At 42.3% G+C, this 22,363-nt stretch overlaps 1 protein-coding gene across 2 annotated transcripts; it reads right to left on the bottom strand.

Annotated features, from left to right (window-relative positions):
- Nucleotides 1–923: 923 nt before the first annotated feature.
- Nucleotides 924–16,167, bottom strand: FAM3B (FAM3 metabolism regulating signaling molecule B). 2 transcript variants are annotated; one of them, XM_081859382.1, is made up of 8 exons: nucleotides 16,042–16,167; nucleotides 12,368–12,511; nucleotides 11,624–11,747; nucleotides 10,258–10,316; nucleotides 8,017–8,067; nucleotides 7,506–7,593; nucleotides 5,461–5,593; nucleotides 924–2,056 (listed from the first exon to the last, which is right to left on the bottom strand). In XM_081859382.1, the coding sequence occupies exons 1-8, from the start codon at nucleotides 16,064–16,066 to the stop codon at nucleotides 1,973–1,975; spliced, it is 708 nt and encodes a 235-aa protein (XP_081715508.1). In that variant the 5' UTR covers nucleotides 16,067–16,167; the 3' UTR covers nucleotides 924–1,972. The 2 variants fall into 2 exon arrangements, with proteins under 2 accessions (XP_081715508.1, XP_081715509.1); XM_081859383.1 differs by lacking the exon at nucleotides 16,042–16,167 and adding an exon at nucleotides 13,625–15,583.
- Nucleotides 16,168–22,363: the final 6,196 nt, after the last annotated feature.

Genomic DNA, 22,363 nt, shown 5'->3' with positions numbered 1-22,363 from the left:
GAGAGTTTTCATAGTGCATTACTTGAGTGATCCTTTCAACAATGTTGCAGATTCCAAAGTAACAGGAGTCCAGCACACTGGTGACATAAATTTAGTGGTAGGGGCGAGTGGGTAACAGGGGAAGCCATGGGCAGAATAAGAGTTTGTCCTTTATAATGCAAATCATGCCTCTCTGAGGGACTTTATGAAGGGACAGGGCTTTGTTACACTTGTGACATGAAGTATTTCACCATTAGACGTCCATAGACCACAAGAGTCATCTAGTCCAATCCCCTGCATTGTGGGGATCAAACCCACAACCCTGAAATTAAGCATCTCATGCTCTACTGACTGAGCTATATTCACTGGCAAAGGAAAAGACACAGATAATTTAAATCCACGTAGTTCCTCTTCACAGAAGTTACAAGAGTGGGGCCAAAAAAGACAGAAGTGGCCATCTAGTGGCAGCCCATTTAGATCAGAAAAGGTTACTTCTAGGGTGGGTGAGGAGAGGGAACAAAGGAGTCGCAGTAGGTAGGTGGATCTTAAACCTTTTCCTAGACACCATTTGCCCACTCCAAATCCCACAGCAGTTTTCCTCACTTCCCAACCTTCAGGTTATTAAATGCACATATAATCATCTAAGTGTTGCTATAGAATGAGACCTCTTCTGTCACACACATTGACCCCATTTTGGGATTCTAAGATATAAATGGACACAAGCATTCCATTTTGCTGACAGAGGAAGTGATTTTATTTGGGCAAGTAAAGCTAGTTTTGATTATATTTAACTTCAGACTTCGTTACTGCCTCTTATAATTCAACAAGCTCTCTGAGATATGATTTCACCTTTCCTGTCTCTGTTAAGGGTGGTCTACAAAACATGAAACAGACTATAAATTCCATCCCAAGCAATTTACTGAATTCATGATGTTTCTGTCACATTTTATATATAAAATTAAATCCTTTTATTTATTCCAGAGTAATAGATGCATATACATTCAAGTATAAAACCGTGAAGCCATGAACTACCAGCGTCATGATGACTAGATTTGGCTTTAAGATGTTTCAATGAAAGTAATGTGGTGATAATGTGAACAATTGAGACAATCACCGCACATGTAAAGATGACAGCTTAATAAATAGGCGGTTGGCGCGGAGGTGGCAGTTCCAGCAGTAGAGAAACATAAAAGATCAAGTGTGCCTGGTGAAGAATCAAAAGGAGGCAGCATGGCGCATGGCGCCGCGGTGCTCCTGAGGGCGGACAGTGTTGCTTGTGCTGCCTGGCCGGCTTCCAAGTCGCTGGGACCGCTGCCACCACCACCGCTGTCGTGTGGGTGCTGGGGGCACCCGCATCTGGAGCTCCTGGGCCGGAGGGACCCAGGAGTGAGCACGGAGGGGGAAAGGAGAAGCCCTGGCTCTGCTGCCCCGCCATTGCGCTGCCGCCACCAAGGGAAAGGAGGAGAGGTAAGAGGGCAGACGGAGGCTGTGAGGAAATATGCGGCTGAACCCAGGCCCAGCCTGAGCCCACTTCCCCGACGGCTAGCGCGCTGCATTTTAAGCCACTAATGTGAACATACCCAAAGTGTGAATGTGTGAGCTGAGCTCCCAGAGAGAAGATTGTGCTCCTGCTCTGCTGCAGTGCTTTGCAAAGTCAGTGTGTTGCCCACACCTGGCCTCACGGTTTGTCCTGCTCCAGACAAACCACATTATATCCAAGGTTTTTCTTGGGTTTATATCTCTGACAAACCATGAGCCCGGGTTTGTGTGATGTGCTTAACTCACAGCAGCAGATGAACAGGAGAACCGGGGAATGAACTAAGCAGCCACAATCCCCTTGCATTTGTACTCAGTTCATAGTATTGTGGAAAAGTATGGGCAATTTCATGGCCAAAGACATTCCTAAGTATGGCAAACAAATCATTCTGAGATCATGTGGTAAAAATGCAGTGCACTCTTTTGTTGATACATCTTAACTGGAGAATCCAGACTGTTAGTTTTTGGGAATACAGCCTTCTATCTGGACTTCAGCTGGCCAGCCATTATATCGATTCTTTTTCGCATCAGAGTGGTTGATCTGTTTAAAAGAGACGTATAAATAGCAATTCAGTTTATGGCTTCAAAATAATTTAATTGTGAAAATCTATCTATTATTGCCATAACAAGAAAAAATAGTGTGGCTTCCAATCAGCCACAAGTGGGGGGGGGCACTTTGGAATGGGGAAGAGCTGCAGCTCATGTTCCTTGCATTCCGAAGGACCCAGATTCAATTCCTGGCATCTCCAGGTAAGGCTGGGAATAACTCTTGTCTGGAACTGTAAATAGCAACTACCAGTCAGTGTGGACAATACTGAGCTAGATGGACCAATGATCTCAGTCAGCATAGGGCAGCTTCCTACATTCCAAAGTACACAATGGAAACAACCCACTCCTTTTATCACTAAGCTTATGGAGAAGAGAAAACGCTAAAGCTGATTTATCTAGATCAGTTCATGTGAACGACATAGTTTTTGGCTCCATCAAAAGGGCTTGGGAGTGTGCTGCAAAGTGGGGTAGCTTTGGCAAACTGGGGACCCACAATTGAGATCATGTTTGACAACAACCACTTTCCACTTCTGACCGAGAATATTCAGGCAAAAAACTAGGTATTATATGTTTGGGTATCGTCAGAAAGGACAGCCCCATGTCCAGTTCATAGCATTCCTCTATAATGTCTACTACAATGTGTCTGTATTTTGACATTACAGTCGTACCTTGGAAGTCAAACGGAATCCGTTCCAGAAGTCCGTTCAACTTCCGAAATGTTCGGAAACCAAGGCACAGTTTCTGATTGGTTTCTGATTGCACAGGTGTGCTGGAAACAATAGCGGAAGCCATGCTGGACATTCAGCTTCCAAAAAAAGACCAGAACACTCACTTCCGGTTGTCGATCAGGAGCCAGAATGTTCGACCCCCAAGGTGTTCAGGAGCCAAGGTACGACTGTACATTCAAAAAATGGAGAGAGACCAGGAAGGAAAGAAAAGTCAATGGGCAGCCTGGATCCCCCTAGCTATCTTATATTATCCTGGGGCAAATATCTAAACAGGAGCACTCCTGCTGAGGGGTATGCCATATATTGTGGCATCTTTAATATAAGCATCTGTTTGACAGGAGCTAGGATTGAAAACACTTCCAGCTTCCTCTCCCTTTAAAATTAAGGAGCCTCTGGAGTAGAGCAGAGAGTAGCTGACACGAGAGTAAACTTTTTTGAGCATGTGATACATTTGGGGGGTGTATAGGCCATGATACCTAGCCAGTTTTTTAAGGACATTCAGGATGGAGATAGTGAAGCAACTGAAATGAATTTAGAAAGTGAATTGATAAACTTTCTCAGGATGTTTTTTTTAATAAAAAAACTAAAGCAAATATTGACTGTAATTGCCTATTAATTCAAAGAACCACCTCCTAATAAGGGAATAATTAATCTTGGACTTTAAGAGTTAATGCTTTGGTAGGTTTCTTTTCTTTTTTTTTTGCAACATCTTAATTCTATTTTGTTTCTGCAGCTAGACATACTAAGTAGCAGAAAGAAATTATGACAGTTAAGTGGTATATGGTAAAGATGCGAAACTAATAAGGTCCTGTTCTGATTTTAAAGCAAACTGTTACAAAAGTGGATGATAATATATTGTATGAAAGAGGCTGGATGTCCATTTAGCTGAATTAATTTAACTCCAATTTAATGAGAATAGGCTTCAGCAATAGCACAAATGGTTCTTTGCTCCAATGATCTGGTTCACTTTCATCAGCACCACAGGGTCAGGGTGCCACAGAGTAGGGGGAGGAACATGCACAAATATATTCACAGAACAGTTTCTAATTTTTACAACAAAAGTACTTGATTTAAAAAGAACAAAAGAAAAAATGGAAGTGCTTTCAATTTAAGACATACAGTGGAACTTCTACCCATGACCACAATCTGTTCTAGAGGCCCGTCCTTATGGCGAAACGGGTTGCTGGTAGAAGCGCCCTTGTGCGCAGGCGCATTTGGTGGCAGCCGCTTCTGAGCATACGCGAATCACAGCAAACCCGGCATTTACTTCCAGGTTTGCTGCAGTCGCGACTTGGAACGGGCCTAAGAAGAGAGGGACATAAGTAGAGGTTCTACTGTAAAGGACAAGAAAGTATGAAGACATGGTATATCCAAGTATCAGGAATATTGAAGCAATGCAGTCTTATTCAAAGTATTTAAAGTGTCCAAAATAATATAACGATCGAGAGTAATATCTTGAAATATATTACATGAATACACAGTGAAGTGGGTTTTCTGGGGGGGGGGGGGAACCTGAACTGGTAATTTTCAGTTTGCCCTGGAAAAGTTTCTGATGCGCTAGAGAGTACAGTGGTACCTCGCAAGACGAATGCCTCGTAAGACGAAAAACGCGCAAGACGAAAGGGTTTTTTGTTTTTTGAGTTGCTTCGCAAGACGATTTTCCCTATGGGCTTGCTTTGCCCATACGTCTTGCGTATGTTTGTTTCCTTTTTCTTACAACCGTTAATACCCAGGGAATCTGCGCTCCGCAAGACGAAAAAATCGCAAGACAAAACAACTCGTGGAACGAATTAATTTTGTCTTGCGAGGCACCACTGTAATCCAATTTTGCATTCTTATTTTATTTATATTTGATGAATAAAGCAAAAAGCTTTGTTACTGCCAAGCTTGCCTAATTATTATTTGCACTCATTCTTAGTAAAGAACTTATGAGGCAGAAAGATTTCCACAGGAAAATAAAGCACTGGAAGTATTTTCAACTCATATCACTGCAAAACCAAGAACAAATAAACTAAAAGATTAGTGATAAACAAATCATTCTGTTGCCTTCCTTCACTTACTCTCATAATATTAGTTAAGTTACTGTGTGCAGAGGAGGGTGACCCTATGATAAAGTGTCTGGAAACCAAGCCTTATGCGGAACGGTTGAGGGAGTTGGGCCTGTTTAGCCTGATAAAAAGAAGAGACTGAGAGGGGATATGGTAAGCTATTTTCAAATACCTTAAGGGCTGTCACATGGAAGATGAAGCAAGGTTGTTTTCTCCTGCTCCAGAGAGGACGACTCGACCAATGTATTTGAGTTACAAGAAAGGAGATACCAGCTAAACACCAGGAAGAACTTTCTCACAGTAAAAGCTGTTTGACAGGAGAACAGAATCTCTCAAAAGCTGGCGGACTCTCCTTCATTGGAGATTTTTAAGCAGAGGTTGGAGGGGCCATCTTTCAGGGATGCTTTGGTTGAGATTACCGCATTGGAGGGGGTTGTACTAGATCAACTCTATATTTCTATGGTTCCATTACTGTAAGTTAGTCAATGTGGATAGCTTTTATTTCATTTGTTTGGATGTCCATCATAGAACATAGCTAGACTACATGAAACACATCAGTATTTAAAGTTCTGCGGTTCCAGGAAGTGTTATCTACATCCATATATATTTTTGAGTCTTACCATTTCCCTTTGTGTGTTGGCTGGCAGTTCAAAACCTTTTGCTGCTATAAAGGCCCAGCTTGACCTGAATTTCAAATTCCTTATTTCTTTACTTCCTAGATCTGCTATTGCCTTTTTCGCATCCTCCATTAACCTATGTGAGAGAGAAAGGATTAATCTGAATTTTGTACCTTTGACAACTCATGTTTGCTAAATGCTAAAGTCTGAATAGGATAGGATAGATTTCTTCTGATATTCTTATTCAGATTTCATTTCTTCCTCAAATGCTTTCCTTTAGCACATAGAAATAAAGAGCACAATCCTAAGCATGTCTACTCAGAAAAAGATCCCACTGAATCCAATAGATTCATTTCCAAGTATATATGCATCACCTTATCACTTGCTTGCAACACTACCAGTCTTATTTATTCTGTTAAAGCCACCCTTAAAATACATAATAACATGAACAAGTTGTTAGCAATCCCTTAGGAACAAAGGATCCAAAAAAGCCAGCATCAGGTATCAAGTTTCTGCATCAGAGAAATATTGTGTTCCTGTTGTAAAATTAACGGATAAAGCTAATGATTGCACAAATATATGTGAGAGTTCAGAACTTAAAGGGTTAAGTGTTCTGAGGTGTGCGTAACCTTATGACGTGCAAGCTTTTAGAAGCTGGGAGGAGACTGACTGGGAGGAGTCTGTTCTTGTTGTTCTCCCTGTGATCCTGAGGGAGAAAGATGTTCTCTCCGTATGTCTGAGAGAGAAAGCTATGGCTGAGAAAAGTGACGGACTTTGTAGCTGAAATGCCGCAATAAATAGCTGTTTATGGACACAAGTGTTTGCTGTGTTACTGTGGGACAGTTTTACAGCCGCTGCCGATGTTCTCTGCTACGCGTGACCTGGGAGGAAGCCGAGCGAAGCAGTAATGGCGCAGAAGAAGTGTGCCGGACCCGTTGTAAATCTCTAATTGGCGATCGTAAAGCAATTAGAGTGTCACGCGAACTACATAACATTTCACAATATATTTAGTGCTTTTTTCCGGGGGGAAAAGGAGGGTACTCAACACAAAGTAAGTTTGTTTGTTAATTTAGGGCCCAGTTGCACTGCCACACTCACACACACACCAGGCAGTGGCTAAATGTAAGATGTGATTAATAAACTCAAGCAGACAATGATCTAGATTACAAATGGCCACAACTTTAGTGATTAGAGATATAGGTGGATTTTTGGCTCAGGCATTGAGTCTATATCATTCCAGCCCCAACCCCTGGACAAAAATAATAATTATTTAATTCAAAAAAGATAAAGGAACTCAGTTCCCCTTTGTTGCTGCCCCACCTCACCCCACCCCGAATATATATCAGTCATGATGCTACCAGGTGACACTCTAGAAGTCTAAGTGAAGTTTAAAAGTTAATTACAGTCGTATCTTGGCTCCCAAATGCCGTGGGAATCGGATGTACCAGCTCCCGAACGATCGAAAACCAGAAGTGATTGTTCTGGTTTTCTAATGTTCTTTTGGAAGCCAAATGTCTGACAGGGCTTCCACAGTTCCCAGTTGGCTGCAGGAGCTTCCTGCAGCCAATCAGAAGCCACACATTTGAAGTTGAACGTTTTGGAAGTTGAACGGACTTCCGGAATGGATTCTGTTTGACTTCTGAGGTAAGACTGTATCTGGATCATATAGAAATCTCAGAGTTCTTATGTTACAATGCCCCAAGATACCCTCTGTCTCAGTGTATTTTATAACCTGTTGTTTGTTGTGGTGCTATATAATTAAAAATAAAAGAAAAAGAAATATTAAAAAATAAATTTAGAATTTTAAACCACTGTTTGAGGAAATGAGTTTTGAAGCCAATACATTCCTCAAAATATGACAAGAACACCAGACTGTGGCCTCCAAGGGGTCCATGTATGTATACTGGATAGGAAAATTCAAGTGTATTTAGTAAGATGGGAGGTAAAATTCATCATACCACCACATATTTTGCTACCTTATTTCTCAAAGTCTGAAAAGTGAAACTACTAGTTATGTTAAAAACAGGGCCATAAATCTGTTTGCTTACCTTGAGCTTCCATCATCATAGGTCACCATCAGGAGCAGAGATTTCTGGGGTGCTTTTTGGACAAAATCAGCCAGTGGTCTGGAGAATGCTGTTAATGGCAGTGGGGAGAGAAACCTACATAAATGTGCTATTTCCCCCTCAAACATTCTATTCTTGCTCTTTTCGGGAAAGGCAGGACCCAAGAAAACTTTGAATAAAGTTTCACTCGTGGCTAGAACAGGGTGGTCTCAGTTCCAGCAAACTTCTCCCTTCCCCTGACATCCCTTTCCCCCAAAACTCTTGCCTTCCAACTCAATGTCTCTCTTCCACTGAAGGAAAAGGAGCAATATAGAGAAAGTGCTTGGGATGGGAGCCTCAGTAAAGGCTGAGTCGTATGTCCATGATCCAAACAATCTGCTGTAGACATGCTCTACTCTCTGATATTGCATAAGTGTCATAACTGCTATTTACATGCATGAGGGTTTTTGGCAGACGCTTTTATAACAATATTGAACATAGACATGCCTCTTACCTCCTTGCCACATGTCAAAAGATTTTGCATCAACAAGCTTCCCAGTGTTATCTGTGAGAAAGGGAATGCATTACAAAAAATGAAAGAAAAGAAGACAGAAAAAAATGTTTCCAAAATCTCCCAAACAAAAGTATTTAGTTTAGAATGAAGAGGGCAATAAGCACATATCATGCGCCATGTATGCAAGTCTGTGCATCTATGTGTAGGCAGTGTGGGCACCTCTGGCCTTTGAGTCAATCCAGGCTCACCAGTGGGTCCAATTTGGCCCATGAGGCCTTTCTCCCCAAACCAATCAGATGGCGCCACTGATGATGTTCAGCTGATGTGTGGGACCTTCTTGGAAAGCCCACCCTGCGTTGATCCCTCCAACCTCCCCAAAGGATCAGCATGAGGAAGGCTTTACAAAACAAACGGTCTGTTTGCTTTTATTGGAGCTTTGTTCTCTTCACTGCTGCAAGACAGCACTGTCCTCGACTCTCTAGCTTATGTCTACTTTAGACATCAGCTCTGACAAAAACTGCTCTGTCACACAGCAGTGAGGAAACAGGCACTTGTGTTGTTGCTCAGCTCCATTCTCCAGTGCACAGGTGTGATATAGCGGGGACTGACTTAAAGCACACACCCTTTGCAGCAGTCATCCGTCCCCGTTCCTCCCACATAAAATGTTTTTATTGAAAGATTTCCATAGATAAGAAAGGTACACACAGCGTCTTTGTTTTCAGTTTATAGAGTCTTTTCTACAGGTCAGTTACATTTTGTGTGAGACACTGCTATCATACACATTGTGATCTTGGGAGAGAGAAAGAGATTGTTCCAGCTGTGATCTTTAAAAGGGTGGAAGAAAGTGCTGCAAAGAGTGCTCAGTCCCTGCTCTCCCATGCTGAAATGGGATCATGGAGAATACAAGGGATTTCTACAGGTGGGGGGGGGGGAGGGGGAGACAATCCACCTGACAATCATGTGACATCTAAGTGACATGAGACTGACAAATGGATTCTCCCACCCACCTGCTAAAGTTGGTCGGTGGGGTGAGGCCAGATAAAGATCCCAGAGCCAAAAATAAATAAATCCCTGCTCCTGGTATAGGTGAAGGTCCCCTGACCATTAGGTCCAGTCGTGACCGGCTCTGGGGTTGCGGCGCTGATCTTGCTTTATTGGCTGAGGGAGCCGGCGTACAGCTTCTGGGTCATGTGGCCAGCATGACTAAGCCACTTCTGGCGAACCATAGCAGCGCATGGAAATGCCATTTACCTTCCCACTGGAGTGGTACCTATTTATCTCCTTGCACTTTGACGTGCTTTCGAACTGCTAGGTTGGCAGGAGCAGGGACCGAGCAACAGGAGCTCACCCCGTCGCAGGGATTCGAACCGCCGACCTTCTAATCGGCAAATTCTAGGTTCTGTGGTTTAACCCACAGTGCCACCTGCGTCCTGCTCCTGGTATAGACCACTGCAAAAGTTGGCAGGGAAGATACCAAAAATAAACAAATTTCAGTTACACTGCTAAGTTTCTATCTAAGGAAACACCTAATCTATAATGATATAAATCCTAAGATCCAAACAAAAAGTTAGAGTCCAGTTGGTAAAGCATGAGACTCTTTATCTCCGGGTAGTGGGTTTGAGGCCGATGTTGGAGGAAAGATTCCTGCATTGCAGGGGGTTCGACATGAGATGATCCCTGTGGTCCACTACAACTCTACAATTCTATGATTCTGTGAATCCATGGCACCTTATAAAACTCACTGAATTACAAGCTGTGTTGTGTGCAAAAGGAAGAGCACTCAGGAAAATCTATGATAAGCACTATAAATGAGACAAAGCAGGTGAGGTATCACTGTTGTAAATTATACATTTTATAATGGCCACTAAAGTCTTTAAAGAGCACTTTTAATGAGTGCTCAAACACTTTCAAGACAGTAGCTCAGCAATCCTTATGGCAATCATGGCAGACAGGCCAAGGCAAGGCCACCAGACAGTGGCGTAGCGTGGGGGGGTGCAGGGGGGGCCGGCTGCACCGGGCGCAACATCTGGGGTTAGGGCAAATCCACGGGTTAGGGGGCGCAAATTACTTGCCTTGCCCCGGGTGCTGACAACCCACGCTACGCCACTGCCACCAGAGTGAGTTAATGGCAGAGACGAGATTCCCAGTGTTGCTTTCTTGGTTCACAGTCTCATAGCCACTTTGACATAGCATTTTTATTTCTTTTAAAAAGCACATACAGGATTGTGTCTTTTTACTCACAGTCCACAATGGCAACATTTATTCCTCTTCCAACATTTTTACTTTCTTTGCTCATAAGTCTGAAATGGAAACACAAAGTGTTTATCTGGGAAATATGGCAGACAGGAGGTGCTTTCCTGTGGTATTTAATAATGAGATAACAGTAGAGGGTGATGTTAAACTATGTCCCCACTCTGTCAGGACTTTGAAGCACAGTGTGGGGCTTTTTGAAAGCCCTTTTGCAAACAGCCCCACACTGCTCTTTAAATCAGCCCACTCACTGTCCTTTGTTTGCAATAAGGCTTTCTAACAGTTCCATGCTGCTTTTTGAAATTTCTGTTGAAACACTGCTAAAATGGATACCCTACCCCCGCCCCCATTTTAACAGTGGTTTCAATGGAAACTGCTTTCCCCTGCTGAAACAAGGTGTACAGTACTTGCAATACCCATGATGGACATTGGGCGTGCACCTAGCTTCAGCAAAGGAACCATTAAAAGCTCACTTTAAGCTCCCAGTGGTTTCCTTGAAATTACTGCCCTCACTTTCTGCCACGTTTCACATCAAGTGTAGGGTGGGTAGTCTATTTAGAAGCAAGTCTCACCTTTTTCAATAGAACTTACTCCTACCTTAAGCGTGTTTAGGATTATAGCATCAATGCACTAATGGAAAACAACAACCCACTTTTTTGACAAAACAACACCATTAGCCATTTAATCAGTGGAACACTTGAATAAGTTGAGTAAGCCAACTTTAAACCAATTTCACTCTCATTGCATCCTTTTCTATGGGAACTGTAGCTTTATTCCTAGCTGGATAAATGGGTACAGTATTTGCAAGTGTCCATTTGCTAGAATTTTAGTCTGTTTCTCAAAAGTTTTTTTTTTTTTTTACTCTTTATATATATCTTGTGTGTAAATTGCCTTTAGATGTTGGTTTGGAAGACAATTAAAAAATTGTAATAAAAATAGTGCGAAGGTTCCGAAAATCATTTCCACAGGAAGCTGCCTTGTACAGAATGAGACCACTGCCCCAGGTAGTCCATGACTGTCTCTATATTAATTCCCCAAAGGCCCAAGTCAAGGTGGTTGGGGAGTTTGGTACAGTTCCCCCAAAAGGGCCCTCTTTCCCCCCAAAAGGAATGCATGAAATTTAAGTAAGGAATGCCTTGAATTAAAAATATACTGTGTCTATACTTGTACACTGAAGCACCTACAGATGGAGAGGAAAGGCATGCAGCAATTAGAGTGATTGTCTATGGCACCTCCTTAGTTTTAATAGTGTTAAAACTTCCTACCTTCTCATACCACTACAGCTACCACTGGAGGTCCAATGGACTCTGTTATAAATAAATGGCAAAGCTGGCCTTAAGTGTTGTTCAGTACTCACAGCTGATCTTCAAAACAGATCTTGGCAATGGACTTCTGACCACCACCACTGAGTATGCGATAAGCATAGCTCCCAGGCGAACATGGAGACCAGTGGTCACATTTCAGTCTTTTTGGGAGTGGTGCTGAAAAGTACATTAGATAGGAAGGCCTTTGAACACTGGGCAACCATCATTCATAGTTGAAACCCAACACACAACTAAGCATTCTAATGTCCACTAAAATTACCGGTAATTGGTCTGACCATGTTTAACTCAACTTTGGATTGCGGCCAACATTTATTTTGTCGTGTTGTAAATTATAACTGTTAAGTATAGCAGGTTTTTCTTCTTCATGTGACAAGTCATCTTAACCAGTGCTGATGTCAAACAATACAGTTTCCTCAAACCTGTGGCTGCTGCCAACCCAGATATTTTATCTGATCACCCTCAATGTTTTGCAGTCAGTGAACTGGAACATGGGTGAGGAAAGACTGAGGTAAATGTTAAGGTCGGGTGCTTCCTTTAATAATCAAGGAGATGTAGAGAGCAGATGTGGTGCAGCAATGATTGCATATTTCAGGTAGAGGCAAAGAACTATTCTTACAGTCTGAAGGGGTGGGATTTACTCTACTAAATAATCAGACGATTTTTACTTGGGTAGCACATGAGACAGAAGTCATTTTTTTTTTTTTTACAAAACTTCTAATTAAATAACCATGAGCCTTAGAATATTAAAATACATCCAGGAGAATGTGATCACATACCTTTAAGTTTTGGTTTCTCAGCAATGTTCTGAAGATCATCAAAAGCTGATGCTAAGGAGTCTTCAGGTATAATAGATGCCAATAGGGATCCAAAGTACCAGGCACAGACAGTTGCAAAGATAAACCCTCCTAACTTCATAAAATCTGAAAAAATTAACAAACATTTTCATGACAGTTGAGACAATCTATGTACATTCAGAAGGAAAAGTGGCAACTGCCAAGCTCACTGAGCCACAAAATATTGTTGCACGCCATCCCAATCGCCAGGCAGTGCGAGATTCCATGAGTTCCATGCACTTCACCAGAGTTTGTGTTTCCTTTGGAAATGAGGTACAGCGGAGGCTGTGACATATGGTTTATTCACACAAATATAAAGCCTGAGTTCACATCATTAACGCCCCCAAAAGGTACTGTTTCTCCCATAGCCCCAGCTATGTTGATGATGGTTGCTGCAAGTGATTCCCAAACAGAGAAGATGCAAGTGTCTGAAACATGTCTAGCAAAACTGTCACATTGGGATAATCCTCTGGCCTCCCTGCTCCTTTATAGCAAACCTTCTACTACCCAAAACAGTTCTTCTGTTTACATTTCTTAGTGCAGAAAGTATCGATCTGATGTGTAGAGAACTTCCTATTCCACTTAATTCAAGAGGGTTCTGGAAGCTTCTCTGCATGAAAGAAGCAAGCAGAAGGTTCCTGATGTTTGTGTTATTCCTTCAGAGAAGCTGAGTACAGTTGGCTTAAACTGGTTCTCTTATCACTTTCTGTCAAGGTCATGCTGACTATAAAAGTAAGGTCAGAAGGAGCCTGGGATTCACTTTCTCTTTCTATCTCTTTTCCTTCTGGTGTGGTGTTCTGTACATAATATGCTTAGTGTTAAGGTTTAGACTTATTATAAGTTATTGCAAGTTTAAGTTAGGTCTGCTGCAACTGGATTTCTTATGGACAGTGCCAATCCTGAATGCATTGGATTTGTGACCATTATGCTCATTTGCCTTCAGTAGCAGTAAAGCTCTGCTGGATGAAATTCAATTGCCTCTGCTCTAATCCCATAAACCCATGATTTTACCCTGAAATGTAAGAGACAAAACTTTTCAGCCAGTGAACCAGGAAGTCCTATATACTGCATAGAATAAAAAACCTGAAGTGTTGGAAGGGACCTGAAGGATCATCTAGTCCAACACCCTGCAATGCCAAAATATGCACCTATATGGGGATCAAACCCATGGCATTGGTATTATCAGCACTGTGCTCTTACCAGCTGAGCTAAAATACCGTGTGGTGTCTACCTCAAGGCAGTTATGTTGGTTGAATAATGTCTGTTTGGAATTTGTTGTTGTTTAGTCGCTTAGTTGTGTCCGACTCTTCGTGACCCCATGGACCAGAGCATGCCAGGCACTCCTGTCTTCCACTGCCTCCAGCAGTTTGGTCAAACTCATGCTGGTAGCTTCGAGAACACTATCCAACCATCTCGTCCTCTGTCGTCCCCTTCTCCTTGTGCCCTCCATCTTTCCCAACATCAGGGTCTTTTCCAGGGAGTCTTCTCTTCTCATGAGGTGGCCAAAGTATCGGAGCCTCAGCTTCAGGATCTGTCCTTCCAGTGAGCACTCAGGGCTGATTTCCTTCAGAATGGATAGGTTTGATCTTCTTGCAGTCCATGGGACTCTCAAGAATCTCCTCCAGCACCATAATTCAAAAGCATCAATTCCTCGGCGATCAGCCTTCTTTATGGTCCAGCTGTTTGGAGTACTTACTCTTTTTTCTTCTTCATTACCTTGATTTCCTAGGATAGGGATGGGAACCTCAGATGCCAATCTAGACCTCTTTTGTCTGGCCCTCCTCCCCAGGTCTCACACCCTTTCCACAGTCATGCTTTGCACTCTGCTCAAGTGTACTTGCCTTTCTCAAATGGGTCTTTGAATTCTAATCATGTGCCTAGCTTGCCTAAATAGAGGATAGAGGGAGTTGTGGGGGTATATGTAGAAACCAGCCTATTATACAAAGGTAAAATGTACCATATATTCACTGCCCTGACCAGTTTTGCTCTGGCCCTACCCACCACTGGCATGTGGATTCCTCCTGGAAGAGGGCCCAGAAAGTAATGTGGCCCTCGGGCTAAAAAAGGTCCTCCACCCTTGCTATAGGACATAGTACATAGTCATGAATTTAGGCATTATGAATTTATATAGATATCAAACTCAAGCCACAAATCATTATGGAAATATTTATTGCATATCTGCAGCCTTCAAGCATTCCACACATTTTCTTAAATCGATTGTACAACATGCTACTCACGAAGTTACACAAGGAATTTAAGCCTTGCCAGCAAATATTTTTGCCAGCCTAACTTTTCTTCATATTCACTTCTTTGGAGCACACATGCTATCACTATCACTGTCAGCTTAACACTCCAGCTTCTACAGAGTAAATGTTAGCTCTCCACAAACCTAATTACAGTGGTACCTCCGGTTAAGAACTTAATTCGTTCCGGAGGTCCGTTCTTAACCTGAAACCGTTCTTAACCTGAGGTACCACTTTAGCTAATGGGGCCTCCCGCTGCCGTCACGCAATTTCTGTTCTCATTCTGAAGCAAAGTTCTTAACCCGAGGTACTATTTCTGGGTTAGTGGAGTCTGTAACCTGAAGCGTATGTAATCTGAAGTGTATGTAACCCAAGGTACCACTGTATATAGAAAGGTTCAGGAGACAGACTGAAGCAGAGAGCACCCAATTACTCAGAAACAAACAAACAAAAATATTATTTAAAAGTGCTCAGAAACAATATTGCAGCTTGGGCACACCCCATGAAGGAAATAATAAATATTATTGCTTACAGGACGTTTTGTTCTGTAGTGCATGGATAGCTGAAGGATTTAGGAGAGCTGACAACTCCCAAGTTGCACACAAAATGTTGCCAAGAATAATTCAGGAAATAGAGCAATATAATGCACCCATACAATCTTGGTTCTGCAACATTAGAAGGGAATTGCTACGGAATCATTAGCTAGACATTTGGCTCACAAATTACAACACAGGCCACCCCTCCAAGTTGATGGGCATTGCCATTCAAATAGTGCCTGCCACACCTTGCGATTGATTATCTGGGGTGAGGCTTAACTGGGCCCCACAATATCTTATTCAAGTTGGCACCCCTGATGCACAATGTCCCTTAGGTTAAAACAGAGGTTCTCAACCTTTTAGCACATTAAGCCTCTGCTTGAATAAACCTCTATTTTAACCTAAGGGATATCATGCCAGTTCAAATAGAGCCCATGAGGGTATGTATGGGGAGTAGGTGGGGCCTCCCGCGTAACTGTCAGGTTCCTGACACCCAGTTGCAGACTGGGTGGGAAATCCTTCTGTGTTATGGAAGTTAATTTCTAAACGTGAGGGGGACAGGGCTTCTTCCCCCTCATATCCCGCCCTGACGAGCCGCGACCGCTCCACAGCGAGGAGAAAGCACTCTGTGCGTGCTCAGAGGCGCGCTTTTTAAACACCCTAGCGCTGCAAAACAGTTTGGGTTCCCGGGAGCAGATGGGTCGAGTCTCGTCATCAAGAAAGCGCTGCAGCAACCTCGGAAGTTTGCGCAGCCTCTGACAAGGAAACAGGTCGATTAGAAAGAACGAAAAGGCCAGAAAAGGTCGGGGGTGGGGGGAGAAACTTTTGAGCTACTCACTGTTGCAGGCCGCCCGCACCATCATCTCCCCTTCTTGCTGTCCCAGGTGGCGGACGAGGAAACCGCGGCCTCCTCGCCCTCTTGCCCTCAGCGCCCGGCGCTTCCCGGTTCACGCCCCAGCCAGCCCGCTCGGCTGCAGCCGCCGCCGCCGCCGCCGCCCTCCTCCGCCCGGGAGCCGTCGGAAACCGGGGCCACCAGCCGAGTGCGGGCTCGTCAAGCGGCTGGCTCGTTGCGCCGCCGCCACCTCTACCCTCGCCTGCAAAACGGGCTTTCGGAATAAATTTGGCGAGGAAAGGAGTTGCGCTGTGCTCGGCGGGCTCCCATTCCCATTGCCGAGCAGGACAGTGCAGCCCAGGCTCGTCTACTCGGAACTCGCTCCCTCCGCCGCGAAGGGTGTTTGGAGGAGCTGGACGCCGAAGGCTTCGCCCAGCGGCTTGCAAAATGCAGAGAGCAGACGCGAGCCAAACAAATTAAAGGGGGGGGACTGAATGTACATTTCCAAAATATAAGATAAAAAACAAATAAAATGAAACCTACATACAGCAATAGTGTTTTGTGTTGGGTAGGCTCCTATTTGCTATGTGCAAATGGCTTTCGACACCTGTTAGGTCCATAAATTACCACATAACACATTCAGCACAAGAAAGAAGCGACTATTTGTTGTTGACAAAGGACAGCTGGACATAAAAAAGGCTCCATTACCTTCAGTAGCTTAGGGCTTCATCAAACTTAAATCCGGCCCTGTACGCGGCATAAGCAAAGTTAGTAAAAGTACAAAATATTAAAACGGAAATCCACATGATGACATATAATAAGCAGCAGTGAGGATATAGCATACCACCAACAGGCAGCAAAATTGTCTCCACCCATCAAATGGCGGGGAGAGGAAATAACAACCTTCAGGTGCCTCACAGGGCAGCGGGGGCCACGGCTGAAAAGGCCCTCTAGCTTATCCCCACCCTCCATAGCTCCCTCTGAGGGGCAGCAGGAAGAGGTGAAGGTCTAAGGATATCAAGAGAGATGCTATAAAATATATTAACCCCCACCCCTAAACAAACAAAAGTTATGAATTGTGGGGGGTGCACACTTCCCATAATACACTTCTGTATGCGATGGAGCAGGCTCAGGTCCACAAAAGGGCACACTTAGCCACAGTAAGCCATGCTCTGGTTGTGTCCAGATGAGTCTTCAGTGATGTACCCCACATGCTTCTACAGACAGCCTGAAAACTGGTTCAAAATGCAGCTGCCAGAGTCCTGATGAGTGGTCAGCTTCTAAAACAGAGTTTTCCAAACTGTGTGTCACTACACATTAGTGTGTCAGCTGCTGTGTGTCCTCACACTCCTGGGGCTGGAAAGGGGTTTGTTTCATCTCCGGATTGCTAGTAAAACTGAATTACCGTGTCGAGAAATGCGTGTCTAGATGTGTCCAATTTATTCTTTTAGTTGCACCAGACATGTATGGCAGTGTGTCATTTTAGGCAGTTTAAACTTGCAACGGGGACTTCCAATTCATTTGGAAGATTGTATAAGAGTGCCACCTTGTGAACGATACAGTGCATTTTACTTTTAGATCAACTGAACTAATACAGACATTTTTAAATTTAACAACTAGTGTGCTACCCAACTTGCAGCTGTTATGTGTGTGGGTGTTCCATATATTTCATGAATTGAATGGTTTTGTATGAATATATTATTAGATTGTATGTTTTTAAATATGCTGTAAGTCACTGCAGTACTTCTGTATAACATAAATAATAAACATTCAAAGATATATTTTTTTAAAATATGCTGCTTAAGACCAGAATTAAGGCTCTCTTGAATTTGTTCACGCACCACAAAGCTTTTGTAAATTATGCTTTCTTATAGCTTTCTTATGTTCCTATGCTTTTCCTTGGTCTTTCAGGCACATATCTAGATGGATCTCACATCATATTGGTCCTATATTGCCTTATGAGCATCTGAGTCTTACTGCATGACTAGAGTAAATTTTCCAGCAGGTCGATCAGTATCTGTTGCTTACATCAGTAGCTGGCAGAAGGGGTTTAAACAGCAGAAATGAGTTTATTCCCCTTTTCATTTTTAATTATACAAAAGAAAGGAAATAGCTTCCATGTTTATGATGCATAACATCCCCCCATTCTTTTCTTCCCCTGTATGTGAAATCAAATTATAGCTAGTATTTCTTGCTGCATTTTTCAGTCCAGCTTTCTGTATTCTTGAGCTACATAAATATTTATATTTTGCCCTTGGGTCAAATTTGCCTTCATTTATACTTAACAAAGTGCTGTAGAAAGAAATTAAATTAAGTGTCATAGACTTCAGCAAGGCTAGGGTTTCACCCAGTGACCTATTCTATGCTTACTTTATAACTACAATTTGTTTTCAAATTGGTACTAGTTCCAGGAGTTTCAGAATTCTTTCACTCATTATTCTCTTTGCATTACTGCCTGTGACCTGTGCTCCTCCAACGCCTATCACCCTGTGTGAAGGAAGAGCTTCTCATTCCAAAGACACTGCCTATTTCCATGTTCTTCCCTCCGTTTCCTCACTATGCTGTTACCTGCCTATGCTGCCTATGTAACGGCATTATGAACACTGATGACATGGCATAAACATAAAGAGCATTAAGCGTACAAACAAGCACACACACAAGAGGTTAAATTAGTTTATTAATTTAAATCAGCAGGAAATATTTCCACATACGGTACATCTGTGAACAGAAAAGCTTGGAAGTACAAAAATTATGAACAGGTAAAAAAATCTAGTAGTGACAAGTTTTCTAGCATCTCATATTAAAAAAGTGTTAGTAATGCAAGATTTTGGCCCACTGTAGTTTATTATCAAGCTACAGTGCCTAAAAGTGTTTTAAGCACTGTTTTAAGAGATGGAAGGATGAGACAACTCCTGCCTTCAGGCTCACAATCTAATAGACACGGTACAAAAGGAACGGAGGAGGGAATGGGGAAGCCAGCAAGTTTCAAGCAGCAGTTCTTAAAATGACATCATCTCAGCAGGACCATCTGATTTGGACAGGTGGGGTTCCCTGTATTTGGCATGCATGCACAACCCAGTAGCCCTTAGCTAGTCTCCTGGTGGACAGCAGAGGCCAGATTGTGCTTTCCTTCAACTATGCATCCCCAGAGCAACAGATTTTGATTGGTCTGAAAGTTAGAGGTGTATCAGCATTTTAAAAAAAAAGATACAGTGATACCTCAGTTTAAGAACAGTCCTGTTTACAAATGATTCGGTTTACAAACTCCACAAAACCAGAAGTAGTGTTCCAGTTTACAAACTTTACCTCGGTCTACAAACGTAAACCGAACAGTGGAAGGGCACCGGCGGTGGGAGGCCTCATTAGGGAAAGCGCACCTCGGTTTAAGAACGGATTCAGTTTAAGAACGGACTTCAGGAACGGATTAAGTTTGTAAACCAAGGTACCACTGTATTCAGTAAGCCAAGCAACTGTACCAATTTACAGAGTTTTAGAAGCTCAGCTTGTATTACCAAAATATACAGTTCACACATTGTTGGCTAATCCTCTTTCCTAACATCTTAATGATTTGCTTGGTGCCTTTCAGTGGGGTCACCTTCCTTTGCAATACTTTAGGAAGATTATTACTACAAATCCATTGGTTTAACCCTCCATTAACAACAACAAAAAAGGCAAAACATACAGTGGAGTTCTCACCAGCAAACCAACACATTGCAGGATTATTGTGGTTTCAACAATTACTACTTGGGGGTTATCAGATTATTAACAAGATGGCGGCTTTCCCTGATCTCATATCTTTAGGTGTTTCAGTTTAACGCAATCCTGCATTTTCCCCCATTAACCCAAACTGAGCAAAAGTTTAGTGGAATAATTTGTGGCTCAGTAGGAAGCCTGTATAGACGTAGGCCATCAGGCTGACATGACACACCTATTTCGGTTGAGCTCTCTCTTTTCTAGCTAATCTGATGGCCACTTTGCCAAAAATGAGGAAATGCACCTCCCAAAATAAAAAGGCAAGAGATTTGAATGAAATTTGCACATGCTAACATATGTACAGATGCATATTTAGAAATAATTAATGTAATAGAAATAAAACACATTTCACCACTGTGGGGAAGACTCTGTCCAAAGTGTTCTGTGTTTCTGCCTGCTCAGTCTGATACTGTCCAGGTGCAGTCAACTAAACAGCCCTTCACATAGAGCACAGTCCTCTATAAAGAAGGACACAAGGACACCCTAGTATCAAAACAAATCAGACACCTCCTTACCGTTTCAAAACTCTCAAGCCGTGGCAGACTATGTTAGGACTCCTGTCCTGACGTGCTACATTTTTATGCTCAGGGGGCTGCACAAACACACAAAAGTCCAGCGTGTCAGGATTAGTTTTCTTTTTAATTTCAATCATTCAACACTCCCACCCTGCATTGTAAGCAAAAGATTGATATTAATGCAAAGTACTCAGCTTGCAAGGAAGATTTGCCCATGGATAGGAGTCCATGGAAGACAGAAATAGTAACCAATTGCTTAAAGCATTTCCCCTATAACACACTACTCAGGCCCAACATTTTCTTATTGGCAAAAGATATTAAGGCTGCTTACTAGGTTATGAACACCTGTAGTGTGCCTATCTGAGGGTCTAACACAGTGAGTGAGGCTTGCTTCTCTGAAACGTACTTCAAATTGTACGTAATCATAAGAACGTGATAACAGTACAACATTTAGACAAGTTTAAATCTGTTAATAGAATTGCAAATTCTATGGTTCCAATTTCATTCTTCTATAGGGAAGATGTACTTCAATACAACAATCCATTAATAACATATTTTACTAAAGATGAATGCAATAAGCACTTAAAAGAATATTTGAAAGCTGTGATGATTCTCCATTTTGAAGATACTATTTTTTCATTGGAAAGCTTTAGTACAACAGCATGGCTCCTGAATGGCTCCATGAGACTCAAATACAATGTGGCATAATAGTAACTGAGATAATAATCCTTAACAAGAATAAGTATATAAACATTTAAAGTTGGTAGTAACAAGAAGTTAATATTTTGTCGTGTGTGTGTGTGTGTGTGTGTGTGTGTGTATAGATATATATACAATTAAAACTAAACAAATCAAGCCATTTAGAGCAACCTTCCCCAAACACCAAATGTTTTGGACTACAACCCCAAATGTCTCTGACCCACTGGCCATGCTGGTTGGAGTGGATGAGAGCTGCAGTCAAAAACATACAGAGTGCTCCAGATTAGGGAAGGCTGATTTCAATTTTAGAATCATTATGCACATATTCTATATTCCACCCCAATTTTAGTAGGCAGATTACCTCCTGTAATCTTACATGGGTGGAATCCAGTGTTGAGTGAGTGGACTTCTGCTTGCCCAATGGAACTTCCCCTTCCCCTCCTCCCTTCCTGTACACTTCCAAAGTGAGGTTCTGTTGCACGCGTGAAAATCACACATGCACTGACAGTGTCAGGTACAATCCATGGCCATTTAGATGGGGAAATTTCTACATGGGGATCCTTCCTCCTTAGTATTATGTATTGAGATGCCTTCTTCTCTGCATAGCCAAATTTATTAATTAGTATTTGTATATTTATATTAAACCACTGTGTCAATGAGGTTGGTTGAATTTCCCAGACTTCAGTTTAATTTAAGTCTGACAATGTTGATGCACATTCACAATAATACCTCGCCACAGAAAACAACACACTTCACCTTTATTTTCAAATCTGGAGAATTCTTATAGAATATGGCTGAAAATAAATGCAAATGCTTTACACATCCCCTGACAATGTGCTAACACTGTGATTTCGAGGAAAAATATAGTCAGACTCATTAAAATTCACTTTTCAAAGTAACCAAGAGCTTTAGTTTTAGTAGTTGTGTACAATGGTTTCTGTGAAATGTAAAACATCCCCTTCAGAAGATGGAATTAATCCACCCATTCTTAAATATGAAGAAGGAGGGAAAGCCTATCAGGAAAAAAAGTTGTGGAACAGAACCAGCCCAAGTTGAATTTCAAGTAGGTCCCAGAGAGGTAGGAGACTCTAGATAACATTATAGGCAGTCTTGACAGACATCAAGGAACAAACTTTTAAAAAATAAATAACTATGTAAAAATGATTAAGCCTCTGGGTATAGCTCAACACAGCAGAATATCATAGATGCTTTCCATTATCTAAAATTACCAACATCGCAACCTCTTTCTGGAGTACAGTTACCACATTAAATAAAAACAAAACAAATTCCTTCCAGTAGCACCTTAAAGACCAACTAAGTCAGTTCTTGGTATGAGCTTTCGTGTGCATGCACACTTCTTC

This window comes from Podarcis erhardii (assembly GCF_964252035.2).
Source record: "Podarcis erhardii genome assembly, chromosome: 4".
NCBI classification, from domain to species: domain Eukaryota; kingdom Metazoa; phylum Chordata; class Lepidosauria; order Squamata; family Lacertidae; genus Podarcis; species Podarcis erhardii.
Note: the sequence above shows the minus strand (reverse complement) of the source record. Positions and strands in the feature narration are given on the sequence as shown.